The sequence below is a fragment of the Sphaeroforma arctica genome (genome assembly GCF_001186125.1).
Source record: "Sphaeroforma arctica JP610 unplaced genomic scaffold supercont1.358, whole genome shotgun sequence".
Classification (NCBI taxonomy): domain Eukaryota; class Ichthyosporea; order Ichthyophonida; genus Sphaeroforma; species Sphaeroforma arctica.
The window spans coordinates 26,879-48,065 of record NW_014040200.1 but is presented as its reverse complement, the minus strand read 5'-3'; the positions used below and the strand labels follow the sequence as shown (position 1 = coordinate 48,065).

At 43.9% G+C, this 21,187-nt stretch overlaps 1 protein-coding gene across 1 annotated transcript; it reads right to left on the bottom strand.

Annotated features, from left to right (window-relative positions):
* Positions 1-2,972: 2,972 nt before the first annotated feature.
* SARC_05553 (hypothetical protein) lies at positions 2,973-17,716 on the bottom strand (the record flags this gene model as incomplete). Its single annotated transcript, XM_014300578.1, has 16 exons — positions 2,973-3,032; positions 3,221-3,362; positions 3,860-4,004; positions 4,223-7,538; positions 8,497-8,569; positions 9,109-9,226; positions 9,687-9,783; positions 10,491-10,792; positions 11,136-11,266; positions 12,427-12,583; positions 14,158-14,230; positions 14,627-14,731; positions 15,741-15,944; positions 16,425-16,472; positions 17,480-17,563; positions 17,651-17,716. 16 exons carry the CDS (start codon positions 17,714-17,716, stop codon positions 2,973-2,975), a joined length of 5,121 nt encoding a protein of 1,706 aa, XP_014156053.1.
* Positions 17,717-21,187: the final 3,471 nt, after the last annotated feature.

The following is a 21,187-nucleotide window of genomic DNA, read 5'->3' as shown; positions in this document are numbered from 1 at the left end:
TGTATGTATGAGTGTATAAAACAGTTAAAAAATGTTCACACTACTAGAATTGCTACAACGAAGCGATAAGGTGAATAAAAGGGAGGAATAGAATGAAGTAGATGAAGCTGATACTGAATACCTTAAGAACTGAGACCGGCTTGTAAACAGGGTCTATATAGAAGAAAAGTACACAAACGACAACAAAATGAACCCTGGCCTGGAATTGAAGATAAATATACGTCGAGTAACGACAACTGGATGGACGAGAGGATACACAACTATGAACTGATTACGATCTTGAACTGTCCTATATCAGAAGCTCATAATACTTAAACCCAGGTCCCTAAGTTAGAATAGCATAAAAGCACGACCATGAACAACAAGGGGCATGTACTAGAATAAATGATAAATACACAGACACTCGCAACATCTGGTGATTGTTTTGAAGACTTACAGAGACGTGGCACAGGGTGATGGTTGCACGCGTAGAGGCTGCGTCTGTCTTGAGATTATTCCCTACGGAAAATAGTACAGAGATACGGTCGTAATGATTAGATTGCACCACAACTTTTATTATTTTGAGACATATCATAGGCAAATCTGAGGTCTATTACACTATTTGACGTAGTTGTCACCACAGCTTTTATTATTTTGAGATATATCATAGGCAAATCTGAGGTCTCATACACCATTTGACGTAGTTGTCACCATAGCTTTTATTATTTTGAGACATATCATAGGCAAATCTGAGGACTAAAACACTATGTGATGTAGGTGTGTAATTCCTGTCTTGTGTAAGGACGCACAACAAGCCTCATATCCGGCGTACGAAGCACTGGCGAGAGATGAAAATAATAGGAAGTTGAAACCATTGTCAAATTATACAACGTTAAAATAAATATGTCAAACCATTGCAGTGTAGATGACACGACAGTAATTAGCCAGAGGTGGCTGTGAAATTCCTTGCTCAAGTAGCGCGTGTGCGTATCTTTAGGTAACCCGATGTACATACCCTGGGTTGTTGGTAAAATCTTTAGTATCTGTCTGCAGGTCTCGGCGGATGCTGCGGCCTGTTCAGCCGTTCCAAACATCAGATCATATCGCATTGCAAACCAGAACACACGCGCTGGGTGATTGTATGAAAACATACAGAGCGTTACGAATGCAGCAGAACCGTCGTTTGCGAACAAAGAGTGAAGTTATGGATGGCAAATAGTAAAATATTCATGGAACATGGCTGATAAGGGAAATCAAATACAAGAATTAATGGCTGGCATCGAAACAATCCTAAACCCTAAAACTTTGAACCAGAAATAAACATCGACCGAAAGAATAAATTCTTACCTTCGGTACGTGGACAGGAGATCTGCCCCAATCGCGCAGCCATTGATAAGATATGCCTATATAATGCAGTATAATAACATATACGATATATATAGTGTCAGTATAACTGGGTGAAAAACATTTATACTATTGTATGCTAGTAGAATTTACACCCGGGGGTTGTATGACACGTGCAAAGACTGGAAAACCTGCATGTCATAGAGATGTGAAGCAAGATCTTAGCAAATGCCTACGGTTTACACACAGATGGTGTAATCACCGAGGCGAAAAGCCTACAGGAAGGGTTAATACATCTGGTATTTAATTTGTGATGCACACTCAAGCGGGGCGGTCACACACTCGAGAGGGAGAACCCATAGGGAATTGTATTGTCAGTTGTGCGGTTTACTTTTTCAACTAGGTTTAGGTTTTTGGGGTTTAGAGTCTAGGGGTTAGGGCTAGTATAGTATCACAATTTGGGCACACCATTTTCAGCGAAAAGAAAGCAGCGCGATAACCAGGGGCAAATGGCATACTTATCATTGTGAAACTGTGCAACTATAAATATAAAAAGGGCATAGAGCGTGGCGAATAATATGGTCAATACTATCAGATCCAGTTTTTCCTTGGATATGAAGTTGTGACACGTGGTCGATTGTATAACATTGTATAACCATTGCGTGATTGAACAGTCGCGAAAGCTGAGGCTTATATTTGCACCGTGGGTAAAAAGTGAGGGGCATTTAAATGCTCGTCTACAACAAACGTACTAATAAACCTGCAGAAGAACTATAATGGGGGGGTTTACGATGCTTGTAGCACTAACCCACACACATGCATGCGTATAGCACACACGCACCTCTGAAGCCATGAGTGTCAATACAATACCATTGTGCACTTAACACACACAGACCTGTGATTCCGCAGTCCAGCGGGTGCGGTCTTGCTGGAGCTCTCCGTGGAAGACCGATTGTTGACGGTGGAAGCCTTTTCAGCGACACTCATCTGTATCTCTGCGCAAAACAAACACGACGCTACGTTCCGCAACGAGAAGGCGGTCTCAATCAACCCGTTGTTTAGTACGAGGGGGCCGCAGGGTAGTTGACACGGTACCTAGTTTGGGGTTGATTTTGGATGCGTTTAAAAAGATTTAGAAGAATTCGACGTCGGTTGCACAACGAGATGGTACGAGAGGGCCGCAGGGCAGTGGTTGAATACCTAATTTGATTTTGGTTTTGGGTGTCTCTATACAATAAAAAATGGTTTTGGTTTTGAACGTGTTTAGAATTTTTTGAGGGATTTGATGTTGTATAGTACTAGGGGACCGCAGGGCAGTTAACATGGTAACTAATTTGGGTTGGTTTTGGAAGTGCATATATGGATTTTGACGAGTTCAACGTAGCGAAGTGTGTGATAGACCTCATTTAGGTTTATTTCAAATTGTTGAATATATTCGAAGCTCGCATAAGCAGATGAAGTTTGGTTTACAATTACAATTGAACGTGACAATGATAATACACCAGTAACTCCGTAATACTTGCAGACGTCAAGTGTGCTCTATGTACGTCATTCCAGCAATGGTTGGCTTGGAGAGGAGGCGAGGTATCATACAAGCTACAAGCTGTCAATATACATGCTTGGCAAAAGTCTTGTGGTGTAGGATCAGATCATGCTCCCTTCTGTGCTACGTAGTGGCCATGATCGCTTGTCTGCGCCGCTTCCGATTGCTTTAGTATACAACATAGAACAATGTATACGACAATAGCTAATTGTACAGGGCAATGCATAGAACAATAGTTAATTGTATAAGACAATGTACAGGACAGCATATAATTGTATAGAACAATATATCGGACAATAGTCTCCAGTTCATAAGCTTCTGCCAGTGTACGTTATGCATATAGGCCGAACTCACCTTCACGATATCGTGCAAACCGATCACTCTCGCTTGTAGCGCAGCACGGGCACTGTTGGATAGCGAACTCCAGGGGGTCTGGCGCTGAAGAAGGGCAGCAGGGGTCCCTTCGGGTGGCCCAAGGGTGCAACATGAGGTCGAACTGGGGCATTGGTAGTACGGGTGAAGAAATACAGATAGTGGTACTGAGTGTATGTAGGCAGGGGTGTGGGCAGAGCTGGGGTATTTGTGGTATGTATTGTAGCGTATATGTTCTACGAGTCAGTGTAGCCAAGTTACTAAGCCTGCAGGGTTCTCACTCTCACCACTTGAACTATGTGTATCTTTAGCCTGTGCCACACTTGCTGGAAGCACAACTCTGCAGAAATATTTGGGAGTGCAGACATCGACCTGCGACACGCAGCAGTGTACAATGGACAATCAGGATTTATCGCAAAAAAAGGCTATATATATAAAAATTAGTACACATTGATAACATACTTGTCGAATGAGGCTGCGTAACCCTCCCCTACACGACTGCACACGAAAACATCTGCCCAATTAATGATACAACTGAGAAAAAAAACCGCACAGACAAGCTACACCAATCCAAATATATCGCGCAATATGAACCAGATTCAATACAGATCGAAAACATACTGGTTTAACGTGGCTGAAGAACCATTTTCTCCCACTAACTCATACGATGCAGATGTATCGCCCCACCGTGCCAGCACCTCACAGCGAATCCTATCCACATTCCCACGCGCCTCGAATGCAGTGCTGAGGTATGTTGTGAGCCAATCTGTACAAGCGCACACGTAGAGCGCACAAAGGGTGAGATGGGCAGGAAGAAGCGAAAGCCGGAAGTGAGGCCAAAAGACAAGCACAGATAGGTGTCTTCGTTTGATTTGGAGAGTACATACATATAGCGTAGGATCTTCATATCTGATCTATAATTAAACTATTCTAACCGGCTCTCACCCTTGCAGTTAAATATGCCTTTTCGTGTACCCGACATACCTCCATTGTTCTGATACGCCAAGAATTCATGCGTGCACAGCTCTGCCCGCGGGGACTTCGGTTTTCGATAACTATCCACTATCTCGATTCCCGGATCTCGCTCCTCCTTTGTCTTCATCTCACACTTCTCGACATCCGAGCTTTTCTCTGTGTTCATCTTACTGGTATGCGACTCAGGCACATCTGCGGTCCCCACCATCACCTCATCCTCTCGCTCATGCGCACGCTGGTACAATCCTCTGGTATTCATTTGGCTGCTCCCTTTGCTCTCCGTACTACCTGAACCACTCAGATTATCGCCTCTCGCAGTCGCACTGTCAGCTCGCCCCTCCGCACCGATCGTGCCAATATCCAAGGGATCCGTCTCGACTTCCTGTACGACTTCGACACTATTTGGGGTTTCTACAGTCGCAGCTGACGTGTTCTCTGCTACTGTTTTGCCACAAGTCTTTACTTTTGGGGACACGGCGGTATCCAAGGCGTCTGACGCGGCAATAGGGGGATTCTCAGCTGCACCTTGGCCACCCGCAACTGTCTGGGTATGCCCATGGTCATCGGATGTGGCCAGAGGCCTGCGTGGCTGTGTGTTGTCGCTGTTTGTATCCATACGTATGTCTATGTCCATGGATGTGCCTATTTCTCCCTCTGGTGCGCCAGCGTCACCAAGCGGCTTCACACTTGCATCAGAGTAAGTAGTATCAACGCTCACCCCGTGTGCGTATGTCGTCTCCTTCTCGCTGACCTTGCTGTCTCCTATTTCGCTATCTAATCTCGTCTTCTTAGATGCAGGCGTACCATCTTCCGTATCGGATGCCTCTCCCGCTTCTGACCGTTTCTTGGTATCCGCTATCGTCTGGGCATTCGATTCAGTCTCAGTGCCGAGTCTTATCCCTTCGCCCACCAACGTGCTGTCATTAGGTGCCTGACTAGCACTACCAACAGAACCACTTTCGTCGGCCACTCTTACAGAGTTCGCCTCGCCAAGGCCCTTCTGCGCATCAGTGCTGCTTCCTGCCACCTGCAATCCTTCCTCCTTCTCTTCCGATACCATAGATGAGCCGCTTGCCCCCTCTTTAGTGGTATCGACGTTAGTTGCTTGTAATGCCTTGGTACTGTCGTCCTGCTGTACAGCTATCTTAGGTTTCTCATCGCTTTGCACTTCTGTAGCAGTGGCTTCCTTTTCCTCTGTAACCCCTGCCTTCGTGGATGCGCTCTCCATGCCCAAATCATTGCCCATGTCAAAACTCTCATTCAGCCCCGTGTCACTGCTGAAGCTGTCGTCCCCAACAATCTCTCCGTCGTTGATCTTATCCACACCAACAGGACCAGTGGCATGTGCGCTGATAGCAGCTTCGTCTCCTACACCCTCTACCTCAAGTTCCGCATCAGCCTGACTTTCTGTCGGTGCATCGGCTGTGGTATGTAGAGCCTGATGTGCTTGCTCGGGCTTGTTGACACCAGGGGTGGTCTCCATACCATCGCCTGCGTCTGCATCAATGGTTAGAGCGGAACCGTTCTCAACTACGTCCACCACAGGCTCAGAAGCCTCGGTCGCATGTGTGTCTGTGGCCGTTGGTAAATTAGTGTCAACGGTGGGAGCGCAAGGCGTGCCGTCCTTTATGTGAGACTCTGTGTCCGTGGCCGTGTGTGTATTGTCGCTGCAGTTGGAGTCCTTGGCAGGCCCTACCTCTACGTCTGTGTTGATGGTAGCAGCGCCTACGGGAGTGCTGGTTTGTACTATATATCCGTCGCACTTCAGAGAGGGGTTTGTGTCGGTGGTCATTTTAGTGTCCATGCCTGAGTCAGTGTCTATGGACCTCACCTTCTCCAACGTGGGGTTACTATTCCTGGTAGTGTCTGTGTACCGGACGGCCCTATCCTCGTCGGCTGAATGAGAGGCTAATACAGGGGAGGTATCTCCGCTACTGTTTGCGTCAAACGCAGCTGGCGAATCCATAAACGGGTTAGCTACCTCAACGTATACTAATGGCGGTGGTGACTCCTGGGATTCGGCTGTCACAACAGATGAGAGTGTATCCATGGATGCGTCTGTATCGGGATCCAAGGGTGATTTCGCATCAGTATCCATGCGTAGATCCTCGTCAGTGTCTCTTTTACCATCCGCAGGTGTCGCTGTGTCTACAGTTGCGGTGGTGCTTACTTCAGCCACGGCTTGCCTGGTATCAATAACCGCTTGCCCTTCCGTAGTCACTCCTGCGATCTCAGCCACTGTGATACTGTGTTCAACTGAGGAATGCTTCGTATCGGCAACTGAGTGCTCTTCAGCAGTCACTTCAGTATGCGAAGCCAATTTGGGACTCAATTCATCCGTGATTTGCTTTACATCGGCAACTGTTGGCCTATCGGCAAGCCCCGTTGATTCCTCAGTCATTGTGGTACTTGATTCAGGCATGGTTTGCTTTACATCGGCAAGCCCCGTTGATTCCTCAGTCATTGTGGTACTTGATTCATCCGTGGTTTGCTTTACATCGGCAACGGTTGGCCTATCGGCAAGCCCCGTTAATTCCTCAGTCATTGTGATACTTGATTCATCCGTGGTTTGCTTTACATCGGCAACTGTTGGCCTATCGGCAAGCCCCGTTGATTCCTCAGTCATTGTGGTACTTGATTCAGGCATGCTTTGCTTTGTATCAATAGCTGCATGTCCTTCCGTGGTCACCCCCGTGTTCCCATCCACTGTGGTCTTTGAATCACTCTGGGATGCGTGTGGATCTTCGGTTCGCTGCCCTTCTGCGGGCGCTTCCATTTTTACAGCGGCGGCGGTCGTTGTTTCGGTCTCGGATAAATGTGAATTATTAACTTTCTGTGCATCTGTCGTCACCTTTGTATCTGCAGCCAAAGTGCTTCTTGGCTCAGTCCTGGATTTGTGTGTACCCGTTCCACTCCCCTCATCTGCACCCACGTCTGTGCGTACAGCTACTGTAGATCCTGGTTCAATACTATTCATACTCGTCGCGCCAGTTAAAGGGATCGCGTCTGTCTGATCACCGGTTACGCGCACTTCGCTCTGCAAACGGGACTTGACTTCCTCTAGCTTCCCACCAAACCCCATATATGGTTCGTTCTGACTCTCTGCGTCCTTCCAGGGGAGAGCGATGGACGGCTGACGCGTGTCACTCCCTGTGACACCTTTTGACACGCCCACGGACGACGCGTTTCGACTGGACATCCCAGTGGTAGAGCTGTGCACGTGTGGTGTGGTACTGCGAGTGCTTCCTGGGGTCAAATCGGCTAGACCCGGCAGCACCTTGAGGCTGTCTGCTATGAATGTGGGCAGCAGATCCTCCCATATGATCTGTTGAGTGCCAAGGAATGGGGACCAGGTGTCAAATGATATGCGACTGTAATTTTAGCCGGTTACCCAAGCTTGTATAGGGGTGTGTGTTGTCTCGGGTAAAATCGCAATACTACGGCTGATCGATTTGTCGCGTTGAAAAGAGGAGAGAATGACAGCACAAGTTCTAGTACATAGACCATGTGTTGCGAGAAAATAGGTTAGACAGCGACATTGTCGTGGTTTGGACGGTCACGCTTCTGAAATGATTAATAAACTTAGTATATGAACTTGCTTTAAGCTTGGTTTAGTAATTCCTCACACGTGCACAGAAACACAACGTTGACCGAACCGAGTCTACCTTTCATGCATGTTGACTACACATGCACAAGCATGCCAGCTCATCTTATCAAACATGTATGCGAATACATGCATACAGCATGCGTCAAGTCTGTCCGCATCCCGAATAGTAACAACAAATCATACAGAAGAATAGAAATAACAAACCATACAGAAGAATTGAAATTATCAAAATTTAAAAGGAAGAATGAGAACAATAAATCATAAAGAATAGAAATAATAAACTATCAAGAAGAATTGTAATATTTCATTATACAAATAGAAGTAATAAACCACAAAGAAAATTGTAGTACCGCAATATACGGAAGAATAGAAAGAATTAAAAAAATTGTAATATTACATTATAAGGATGAATAGAAGTAATAATCATACTGAAGAGTAGAAATAATAACCAGAAAATTTAAATACTAAATTATACAGAAGAATGGCAATAAGAAATCATACGCAGGAATAATGAAACAATAATATATCAACGGGCTAAGGACAATACATATGGAACAATTTATAAAACAAAACCAGCCATCATTCGCCGGACCACCTGCTTCATCTACCGATGCAGGTAGCATGCCAAATTATATCTTTACACTGTGAGTATGTAGTGTTATCGTACGTAGCTTACCTCATTGTCTAGTTTGGTGGATTGTGCAATGGGAGCCTCTTGTGCAGCCTCCTTCACGGCTGCCAGCCGGGACCTACAGTGATTGTAGTACATACGTAGAATATATAGGTAGTTTATACAAGTAGTAGATATAAGTATACAGTCCAATATTATAGTACCAATACACTATATGCGAAAAAACCCTGATTGGCCATAGCCAGAGACTGCATGCAGAGCCAGTACACTGGATACACCCCGTACTTTATGTGTTGCCTTTGACTCTGTCGACTCTTGAGAACAAAAGACACGAAACCTGACTGGCCATAGCCAGAGACTGCATGCAGAGCCAGTACACTGGATGCACCCCGTACTTTATGTGTTGCCTTTGACTCTGTCGACTCTTGAGAACACATGACACGAAACCTAATTGGCCATAGCCAGAGACTGCATGCAGAGCCAGTACACTGGATGCACCCCGTACTTTATGTGTTGCCTTTGACTCTGTCGACTCTTGAGAACAAATGACACACACTCTCACTTTGCCATCAAAAAAATATACCAAGACGAATAAAGACCAAACCTCGCCATTCTCAACCCCCTTTCAAACACGGGAAGGCACAAAAGACAACATACGATCGCTTAGGTTTTGGAGCGGCTTCTTTGGCTCTCTCCTTTTCTCTCTCTGCTTTCTGTTCATCCTTACTAGGTGCAGCTATAGGTTCAGAGCTCCTGGCCTCCGGAGCAGCAGAGTCTGTTTGTTATGCAGAACGTATTTGCATGCATAGAAAGGTTTAAGGAAGGCAAGTGGGACTGTTCAAGCGACCTACCATCAGTACTGATGTGTAGATTAATACTCATGCATACGACTTATTCGCAGTAACGCAACTGTTTGATTCCGTGACTGTCAACACCTGTACATTTATCGTTGTCACCTCATGCATTATAAACATTCACTCATGCACTGGAAGAACGTATTTAGAACATTTGGGAACACAGCAGCCGTCTCGTGCGCGATTGCCGCGTAAAGCTCAATTGTATAAGAAAAATATAATGCAATACACAAATGTATAAGAAAGTAGAATGCAATACACAATTAGATAAGAAAAATAAAATGCAATACACAATTGTATAAGAAAGTAGATTGCAGTACATAATTCAATAAGAAAGTAGATTGCAATAAACAATTATATACGCAACTCTGATGCCCTCACCTTTGTTCACAGTCAGATCGAGGTTACTGGGTCTGATGGGTGGTTGTAACTCGGGCGGCGGTTTCGGAAGTGCACTCAGTGCCGGCGACAACTCGAACTGACACACAGACGGGGTGAGTGATGTGAAATGTGAGAATGCAGAACATATCTATTCAGCTAGGCGCGTGAGATCACACAATGTCTTCCGAGCGAATTGGATATCATAGTCATGTACTACTTATTAACTCGTTTGAGCTAAAGCGTCCAATGGTTTGCGAGGTAGGCTATGAGACGTAAACGCATCTTATTCCGTTTGGGTAGCTATACCGCCTTGTCAGGCCTGTAGTGGTTTACTACGGGGACACCTCTAGTGCCTACCTACTAAAGCAATGCAGCACAACATCTGCCAGCCCCTGCAAGATCATTTGCATGAACCACTGGCACAGGTACCACTATGCTTTTACCAACCAAGAATAAGTGCACTAAACGGAAACGTAATTAGTCCTAACTTAATCATAACACCGATGTAGTTCTCTCTTGCTGTTGCAATGCGTATCTAGGTGTTTTTTTTTGTGCATAAATACACTGACGGCTCACAAGTTCTATACCGAATGAGTGTAGCCGTTAACGCATACAAAAGCGCGAACATGTAAGTGTGCGTATATGTGAGAAATCGCACGTAATTGCTGAAAGGTAAGCGTGTTCTATGTATGTGTTAATTCGGCACTATGCTTATGCATACACTACACGTGTAACTAGATGTTCCAAAAGCACGCGCGTGCTGACGAATTGGCGAGCAAAACAGGCCTAAATACGAGCACATACCTTCACACTCAGAAAGGGATGGACACACATCGTATCGCCATTCAGTTCATGGCCAGCACCACCCATACTGGGGCTCTGCTCGGCCGTTGGCATGACAACCGCTCGGTGAGCACTCAACAGCGCATCACACACCCCACCCCACGTGGCCTCGTTCAGCACTATTGTTTGGGTAGGAACGCTGGTGTTGTATGTGTGCGCGCTGTCGATGTACTGCTTGGCTCGTTTCAACCGCTTCTCGCGCAGCCTGTCCGCCAGATTGGGCCGTCGCTTCATGCCACCACCGACCGTAGACGTAGATCGACCTGCCCGGTGAACATGTTGAGAGAACACTTCAATGGAATGTAAACCTGAATGTGTGAAGGGATCTTAGTATCCCGCCCCAATGTGTACCTTTGGTGCAATTACATTTGCATCCGCGTATATTTTTGCCAGCGCGTCTATCTCGTAGAGTCAGTTAACTGCTTACAATCCGTTACCACCTGACATGCTGGTATACGTGTACACACCTTTTCTTTTCCAATTATTGTGAGACTTGGTCAATTTATGTGACGCCCCAGATTTAGGGTTTAGGGTTTAGGGTTTTAGGGTTATAAAACCCCTAAAACCTAAAAACCTAAATCGGCATGCTGGTAAACGTGTACACACCTTTTCTTTTCCTATTAACGCGCGAGTTGGTCATTTTATGTGATGCTCCAGATCTGGCTGATCCCGAAATCCGGCTTGCTAAATTCGGTCTTCCAGGACCAATTTGCAATTCCGAGGCTATCTCGTCAGATCTGTTTTATGCGCCAATCGGAACCCAACAGGAAGGTAAGGGAACGGACTCGCTTTTGAACTTCATACAAACGTAGTAAGTCTTAGATATGTGCAAAGTTCACATGGGTGGGACCCTTCGTGACTATTTTGTACCTACTGGTGCAAACACCCCACCTTTATACGTTCCTAGGGCCATATGTATGTGATGCTCTGAGCCGGTAGGGCTTAGCCTTGGACTACCTAGACACAAACAGATACTTTCTAATACATAAACACTACCAACCACGCAATTCGACGCTGAAATAGAGATATACTGAAACCCTTAAGAGTTGTTTTCGGACACATACACAGACGACCATTGCTTAAACACAGATATACATCGCTTTTCATGGCATCATGCTACCACATCCCAAGCTAGATGTGCCTCTCTGAGTCAAAAGTGCTGAACTTTGTACTACACATAAACACAGAGCCAACCAAGCTATCCTACGTTGTAATAAAGATGTACGCAAATCCTCTGGGGTGTCCTCCGCCACAGACAGACAACTATCGTTCGACGCAAACATACATCTCTTTCATACTTTTATACTACCACATGCCAATTGAATAAGTCTACCTAAGCCAAAAGTGCGGAGCTTTTTACTGCGTATAAACACAGAAAGCTATTCTACATTGTAATAGAAATGTACTCTACCCTCCGTTATATACATAGACACCTTGCCCTTAAACAAAAACATACAGCTCTTTCGCATCATTATATTATCAAAACTCAACTGGATGAGTCGATCTAAGCCAAACGTGCCGAGCTTTGAACCAGTAAACACACACTGCTATCCCTATCAAGCATTCAGACGCCGTTATAAGAATATACTCAAAATTCCTGAAACAATAAACCCTAACCCCTGTGCTCCGTTACATACATAGATGTAGACACGTTTACATACTTGCCTTCATACCGTTCTGTAGCCGTATCCCCTGCTGTGCGTGCTTCTCTGATTCAAAAGTGGTGACCTTTGACCCACAATACACACACAGTTACCCAATCATTCCAACACAACAAACTTATCAAAAAATATCGAAATCTCTTGAGGTGTCATCCGTTCCTAACGTAGACGACCATTGCTCTCAAACATATTCCTCTTCCCACCGTTCTTCTAGGGTTTTAGGGTTTCAGTCTTACCGTTCTGTTGCCGCATCCCCAGCTGTGCGTGCTTCTCTGAGCCAGTAGTGCTTAATCCTCTGCGTCTCATCGCTGCTGATGGCTTTGGCAAGTTCCTGACCTCGGGCATATAGGGGGTCGAGCGCAAGAGCGTACGCGATAATCTCATTGCAACCGTCTGTTATGCGCGGGTGAGGATATGAATTGTGTGTGTCGATGTGTATTGTGTGTGTCGATGTGTATTGTGTGTGTCGTAGATACTGCTACTACTACCGTTAGTTATGTGCGGGTGAAGATATAGATTGTGTGTGTCGGATGTGTATTGTGTGTGTCGTAGATACTGCTACTACTACCGTCTGCTATGTGCGGGTGAGGATATAAATTGTGTGTGTCGATGTGTATTGTGTGTGTCGATGTGTATTGTGTGTGTCGTAGATACTGCTACTACTACCGTCTGTTATGTGCGGGGGAGGATATAGATTGTGTCTGTCGATGTGTATTGTGTGTCGTAGATACTGCTACTACTACCGTCTGCTATGTGCGGGTGAGGATATAAATTGTGTGTGTCGATGTGTATTGTGTGTGTCGATGTGTATTGTGTGTGTCGATGTGTATTGTGTGTCGTAGATACTGCTACTACTACCGTCTGTTATCTGCAGGTGAGGATATAAATTTGTGTGTGTGGATGTGTATTGTATGTGATGTAGATACTGCTACTGCTACCGCCTGCTAAGAAGGGTGTTAACTTGGATTGTGTGTGTGGATGTGTATTGTGTATGATGTAGATACTACTAATACTACCGTCTGCTATGGTGCGTGTTGACTTGGATTGTGTGTGTATATATGTATTGTGTGTCGTAGATACACTACTACTACCAGCTATATAGTGTGGTGGTGGGAACAGATTGTGTTTATGTATGCAATTGTGTATCTGGTGTAGTAGCGTATCAGGGCGGGTGTATGCAAGTACAGTGTTAAGCGTGGTATTGCCCATAAGATTTCGTGCAGTGTGAGACACACTGCGGCGTGGAGTATCGACGAGCGTTCCTCGTGAGTGTATAAATTGTGTTATACTAGTGCATATATTGGTTGAGGAAGTTCTAGAAATAGCTCATGTCCCCTGTGAAGATATTTATGATGTGAGGTTTGAATGAAGGTGAAGATCAACAAACTTGCGCTACTTGTTGTGCGAGCAATTTGGACTATAATTGTTTACGAGGAAACATGACACTGGTTTAGATGCTTGTCGACTCCGATTGGTGGCGTCTAAAACAATACATTGTATATGCCCATTCACACGATATACATACATAATAAGTAAGCCATAAACGCTTACACAATAATTCATATACATACTACGTCCTACAAATACATCCGCGTACACAATATGTACAACGTGATACACAATACGTTCACATCCCAATCCACAATAACATTGATATGTACCCTCGATGTAAATCACAGTCTATTTTTTAACAAAAGTGCAAACCTTAAAATCATATTATGTACTTGATTTTGAATGGATGTGTGCAGTGTCAATCGATATGTAAATCTGACGGAGACTCGTAAATAGAACCACACCTTTCACATACAATTATTCTCCCCCCACACGAAGCATACACACATACAAGCCCAATATATATATATATATATATATATGTATATATATATATATATATATATATGTATATATATATATATATATATATATACCCATGCGGCATACATATACACTCTATAGCCCCTACATACTGTAATCTCCAGCTGTGAATAACAGGACACACAGTCGATCGATAGCAGGCCAGCAGTGCTGTTCAGCTCGTAGCTGTTGTTAGAAGGTTGAAAGACGGGATGAGCATACGTCCACAAAGCGTCTGACATATGCAGCACACACCCTTTCTCCAGAGACTATCGGAAGCATCGACATGAGATGCAGTTTTATTCATGTACTCAACACTCAGAGAGTGTGTGGCATCGGACAGCGAGAGAGGCGCGGGAAACGTAGGGAAGATGGGGAGGGGCAAGATCAAGCTGTGCGCACTTTGCGTTAATAGGCTGAGGTGAAACATGAAACATACACCGGATATGTTAGGAACGTCCAGAGTGCATCTCACAGGTATGTCTGCGTGCACGTCTAGATATGCGCATATACACGTGCATATGTGCGTGAACGCGTACAGGGTCTTGCCAACTTGTCACTACATATATCCCCACAACATACCGCTGATTGTGCACAGCTAATGGCGAGTCCTATGTCGTCGGCACGAGCGGCTGCGTCCGAGAAGTTGAGCCATACGACGGGATCCGTGTCTTCTATCTTGGTAGCCTGTGAATGAAATAGTTAGTTAAGTGTTTTACAAAACAAAAATGGCTGCGACATGCGCTGAACCCTATATCATAGGCATTGTCCAGAAGCAACTGAGGGTGTGACTAAAGAAATCGGGGTACATTGTTCGCACGCGGCTGGTGGCACCACGAGTATGTTCGGATGTAGATATGGATATCGCATACAATTTCAACGTGGATAAGATGTGTTTGTAGATAGCACATAGAGTGCAATGTGAATACGATGTGTTCGTAGATATCACATACAATGCCATATGAATATGATGCGCTTGTAGACATCACATACAAAACAAGGCGGATATGATGGGTTTGTAGATATCACATAAAATGCATTGTGGATACGATGTATATACGTGCGTATGTGAGGCCTGTAAAGGCGCGATAGAGGGAAGGATAGTGAGCATTAAAGTGAGTTTATTTGCCCATACATGCATATACATACACAGTTCACCACAATGACTGCCTCATCGAACTATTGGCGATACTTGATTACATTGCTGAACCATGCAGGCATGGGACAAATGCCCATAGACACGCAACTACAACCGAACCTAATACCCAACACTCAGCAGCTAAATTTGTGATATCCCGCAAAATCTGAACGTGACTCCGCCAATCATATATATGGCACCGTCTACCACAAACTCCGATTTCACTTTGCTAATACGATTCTTAAACGGCTGATATGTCTATGCAGATTTATAGATTACTGAGCGTTGGCTGCATCCATACTTTGCCTGCGACAGTGCAAGCAAAACATGCACTGGACATTCTGTTAGCACCATCTTTGACCACGGCAAAACATCGACTATGGCATCTAATCACACACGACTTTAAGGGAATCAAAACCATACATTGCGGGGCACGAGGTTCAAATACTAAACCTCATCCCACTATCCTGGTACGCATTTACTGACAGCACTTCAATACACTGCAACACCCCAACTGTATTCTACCAACCCACGCGTCGATGGGGTTCATGAACGGACCTCAAAGAAGTACTGCAACGAATGGCTGAACAGCCCGTCGGTAGTACACAGCTGCGCAATGTTCTTGTTGATCAGATACTTCAACCACAACATTGTGTGCGATCGCGGGTCCTTATTCCGCAGCACTTTGCGGTCAACCCCGACCATTTGCTTCGACATCAGCGCTTCGTTGTAGAGCTCCAATGCGAGCTTGTTGTCCCCGTGCTGTGATATGATGCATGAAAGATTGTGTCAGGTTGGCAAGTTCGTGCGCAAATGCTGTGTGTATCGTATCTAAAGGGTATAATTTCCGCCTTATCAACGTTATATTCAGACTGCATATGTAAGCAAGCAGGTATCCGTGTACACGCGCGAGTGGGTGATTACTTCATATAACTAGGTGTGGGGCAAACATGACATTCTCCAATCTGCCAGTGGAAACGATACAACTGGATCTAAGGAGTATGACGCTTTAGTTACCTACTACACTGACTATAACTAAGTAACAGATAAAACTGCATGCTACAAGCAAGCTCCTGTTGGTGTGGCGAATCTGCTACATATGTCACACCCACGCCGCTAGTGCCTGCGAAGGCTTCGATTTCGAAGGGTATTTGTCACTTACAAAACCACAACCACGGCCGCCTGCTTTGCCATGTGGCACTATAGCCTTGAAGTTTCACAATATTGCACACCACTACATACCTTCTGTGTCCTCAGAGCCCTCTCATACACTCCCACAACGTGTGCCTCCTAATTGTGGTGTGTGCATGGATGTGGAGAGGATAGACAATCAGACGCGATGAACAGGGTTTGCTCATATTTGATTGCTAGAAGAAAGTCATATTATAGGTATTATCCGGTATTGCGCCACGAAATTCGTAGGGATACCATAAAGCCATACTGATAGCTGATCACAACTTACACTATGTACTATAGACAGTTGCGCTCAAAACCTACATGCTTACATGGAGTTTGGCATATGTTTGATCAATGTCCCACCAGAAGCAGCCTTTGTAGATAAAAGACAATCGTAACAGCGTGACAAGATACATACTACTTGAAATGAAGAGATGATGAATACAAAGTATGCATGTTTCAAGCAAGCATGTGAACTAACGATGTGTTTCTATACTAATTCTAGAATAGTCAGAGCAGCGAGTTTTTGTAGAATCGAACGATATACTAGCTTTAGACTGTACACTTACACAAAGTTCTATACGCATACTGCGGTATGAATAGTGCCTTGTACATATACAAACACATGGCCAGATACAAATGCGCATATGCAGGGTGTGTGTATGTATAGGCAATAAAACCACATACTCAGATGTCAAAGCGAATGATCACGGGATATGTACGGATGTGCAACAGAATCTCATACCTAGACGAATGCGCATATGCCTGTTGTGTGTGCGTATTTGCAATAGAACCTCAAAAATAGATGAAAATAATATGCAGGATGTATACACGAATATGAAACAGAAATACATAACTAGGTGCCGATGCGTATACGAACGATGTGTGTGAGCATATACAATAGAACCACATACTCAAGTACAAATGCGCATTTGCACGAAGTGTGTATTCATGTACAGTTGGACCACAAGCCTGAGTACAAATACGTATATACAGGATGTGTGTGCGTTTGTGCAAATCAATGCACCCAGGTAACGAATGCGTAACCAGAATACTAGACCCACATGCGCATAAACGGGATATGGGTACGAAGGGTACGTATGCGCCACGAAGACACATACCAAGGCTTCTCGCGTAGGGCCCTCATCTGTGTGCTTGTGGAAGTCTTCCGTTGTTGTCTGTTGATTGAGCCCCGCAAAGGAAATCTGCACAGGACACACGTTGTACAAAACATGAGACGTGCGCGTAAATGACTTCTACTGAGCGCAATCGGCTGTGATAAATAGACATACAAGAATGAGTATATAATAATACGTCCGAAGTATTTCCACGGACTCATAAAGATCCGTTATGGGCATCCCAATACTTTGTACGTGTACAAGATGTATACATGCTCGTCGTGTATACGTATGGGCATGTATCAGCGCAACGTTCTTATAACTTGAGTACACATCTGCAATATATACATTACTACCGCGTCAACAATACGGCCTTTCACCGTTATCGATTGGCAACATATCCACTGATAGTTCGTGTGCACGTAAACGATTGATTCGCAACCGAGCTATTAGTGCCATTTATAAATGCGCTGAGGTCTGACTTTGTAAGTGTTTTCTGAGCAAATATACACTGTATATAAATTTTAAAAACAGAACTATGTACCGCAGAGGTGTGTGAGGATATACTTCATTTGTGCACGGCAGGAGAGTACTTGAGGACATACTCCATTCATGCACAGCAGGGGTGTCTGTGAGATTTCAATACACCACTTACTTTTATATAACCTACCACTGTACTTAAAAGTTCTTTTACACTTCGCATGTAGCGTAGAAAGTTACAAGTGCATAAGATGTGTGTTTGCTTCCATGAATTCAATAGATCGCGGTACATCCATAAGACCAGACCTTCATTTTCATTCTTCCAACACAATAACTAGTTCACTATATATTCGCAGTGTTCTGAGCGTAATACATATATACAAAAGTGTCTGTCGGTAATTTTCCAAATCTACTTCAACATCTCGTATCCACTCCGGCCTGATATGATGGGATGTATTCAGGCCCTTGATGCCTTGTCACATTGAACGATACATACCTAGACACATCACTTTACAGTATATGCTCTAATCAATATACATACCATTTTTCCTCTTAGTGACCCCCACAGATCTGGTGCAACGGCCTGTATTCAATCTCGTCCGATGGGTTGTATTCAGTTCCAAGATGCACTCTCGCGTTGCTTGACAGTTTGACGCATATTTAAAAATCACGCCATCGGCCAAGTGATATTATGGGATTTGGTGTGTATCAGTTCCCTTCCACTCTGAGCATTAAAATACAAACCCCACAACCCACGTTAGTGAAACTCTACTGCAATCTATTGAGGTCGATCGAAAGATAAAGACTCTCTACGTGCTTGTCGCGTATTTACGAGATTTACATCAGAACTATTTTACATAGGTATTAAATGTTTTTTCAAAATAAAACATATTAAAAGAAAGTACTTGTCCACACGTCAGTCAGTAGTGACGTCATACAATTTTATTCGCCCATCATGATGTCATCGCTTTCCGATACTTTCGTGTGGCGACCAGAGCGCCAAAAAATAGCCAATGAAATACTCTGTCATAAGTTTTTTTTGTAGAAAAAGACAAAAGTAATAGCGGGAGTTCTTGGAAGTCCTCTCCAGACTTCATTAACGACTCTTTTGTCTGTCCGTCATAAATTTCCCTATATATAGGCCCCCAAGTAAAATCACGTTCTGTAGAAATACGCCTACATGTACGAAATGTTTAACGCGTTGAAAGGCAAGTTAGCGGGCCGTAATATGTGAAGCACTGGCTAACTAATTCAGTCGTCAAAATTAAAAGTTAGAGACTAAAAGTTCGGGGTGTAGTTTCATCAATTTCAGTCCCCATCATATCGGAGACATGTTTTATCTTGCTTTTACGGCGCGTGCATAAGAGCTGTATAGTAGTTGAAAGCAGCGGATTTTTGTACTCTATTATTTAATTTGTATCCTACGCACAATGGCACACATGAGAACGGCCGATACGAGATTCGGTATAGATACGGGGGCAGAACGCTATTCTGTAGTTTGAGTTTGATTGGTGATAGTAGTGTTTTGTTCTAAGTATAAATAGTATTTGAAACTCAACGCACAGACCACTCTCGCATAGTTATAAAACACATAATAACGCACCGTATTACGCAGAAATATGAGAGATTCCAAAAAGCAAAACAAAATGATACCCGATAGAGATGACATAGATGAACTCATCGGAGAGGAGATAGAACAAGCCTCAAGCCAGAATACTTTTAGAATAGAGACACTACTGACAAACCCAGAGCTTGTCGAAGAGGCCTTGCTGCAATCTGCCATTGACGAACAAACTATATCCAGCACTATTGGCACAATCACACCCACAACCAATACAATATCCAGCATACCAAGCTAGGCCCAGGCAACCAGAGCCCGCAACAGGCATCCAGCAGGCATCAACTCTCTAAACATCACATCGTCACCACCTGAAATAAACACCAGAACAACAACACCCGTGCCACCCACCGAAACCTGTACAGCATCGACTTCCACAATATCAACCCTCAATAACACCACAACAGAATCACCCACCACAACATACATTTGTTTGTTTATGTATGCTTGATGTCTTCTTATTGTGTATGATCCATCAAATTACTTATATCATTTCCATGTTCTATTATTGTCGAATATGTATCATTTGACGCCTTCCGCATGCGGGGACTTCATTACTCTGCGGAAAATAATTTAAGATTCGGTCAATCAAGGCGATATTGTAATAAGCCGGGCCTCCGCATTAGACTCTATGTTTAAACGTACTCTTAATCAGTACGCAAATTATAAGCGCACTCTTAATAGTACGAGGAACTTAAGTCTCCTAAATGTGCTTTTAATAGCACGAGGAACTTAAGTTTCCTAAAATGGTTTTTAATGGTTTTATTAATTAAACCTTTTCCATTTAACATATCAGATATTTGGATGAGGCCATTAAAAGGCCTCAGTAAAATACTAAACATAAAAGAGTTGGTCTAGTTCTATTAATAGAGCCTTGTGTACTTTCCAATTTTATTTATATCTGAATACTTCGGTAGCGAGATGGCTCAACCGAATATAGGTTTCTAGGGACTATTAACGTTACCTAGTTGATCCTCCGATAAGCCACCCAGATGTGCCAGTCTGATGAAGGCAAAGTCGGTAATTCTTGATAGTGATAAGTTATTGGTTAAGACAATAACTAAAGACGTCAAGAGTATTTTTATTTTTATTTCTTTTTTCTAAAGATAGGATTTTATGAGTCTCTCGGATTCGCCCCAGAATAGAGCCACAACGAAACACTAAATAAAATCCCTTCGGCGGAAACAGTACTGAGAGGATTATATATAGGCAATGTCTCAACGAGGCAAACCTAATTTTATTAAACGTCTCATTTCGTTTATTTATATCGATATTTATACGATATTTATTTATTCTAAGGCAATAGTGATAATATTATTTATTTCAAAAATGGCAAGTATGTATGATACAATGTGTGAACATATGGTATGGCTCTCATAGTCGCTGTAGTGGTTCAGGAAAGATTGATGGGAAGAAGTGGTCAGTAAATTCCCGTTTGAAGCTTGGGCCAAGTGAGTCGACAATGGAAGATATGTGATGAGTCAATTCGGGCCGTTGTTGACAAAACACTGTTACTATCGAATGTTCCATATATTCGCTTGCTGACCTACTAAGTAGAGTACCCACCTCTGTGGTACGGATCGGGTCTGCGCCGTGTAGTGCCGCGGAATGGA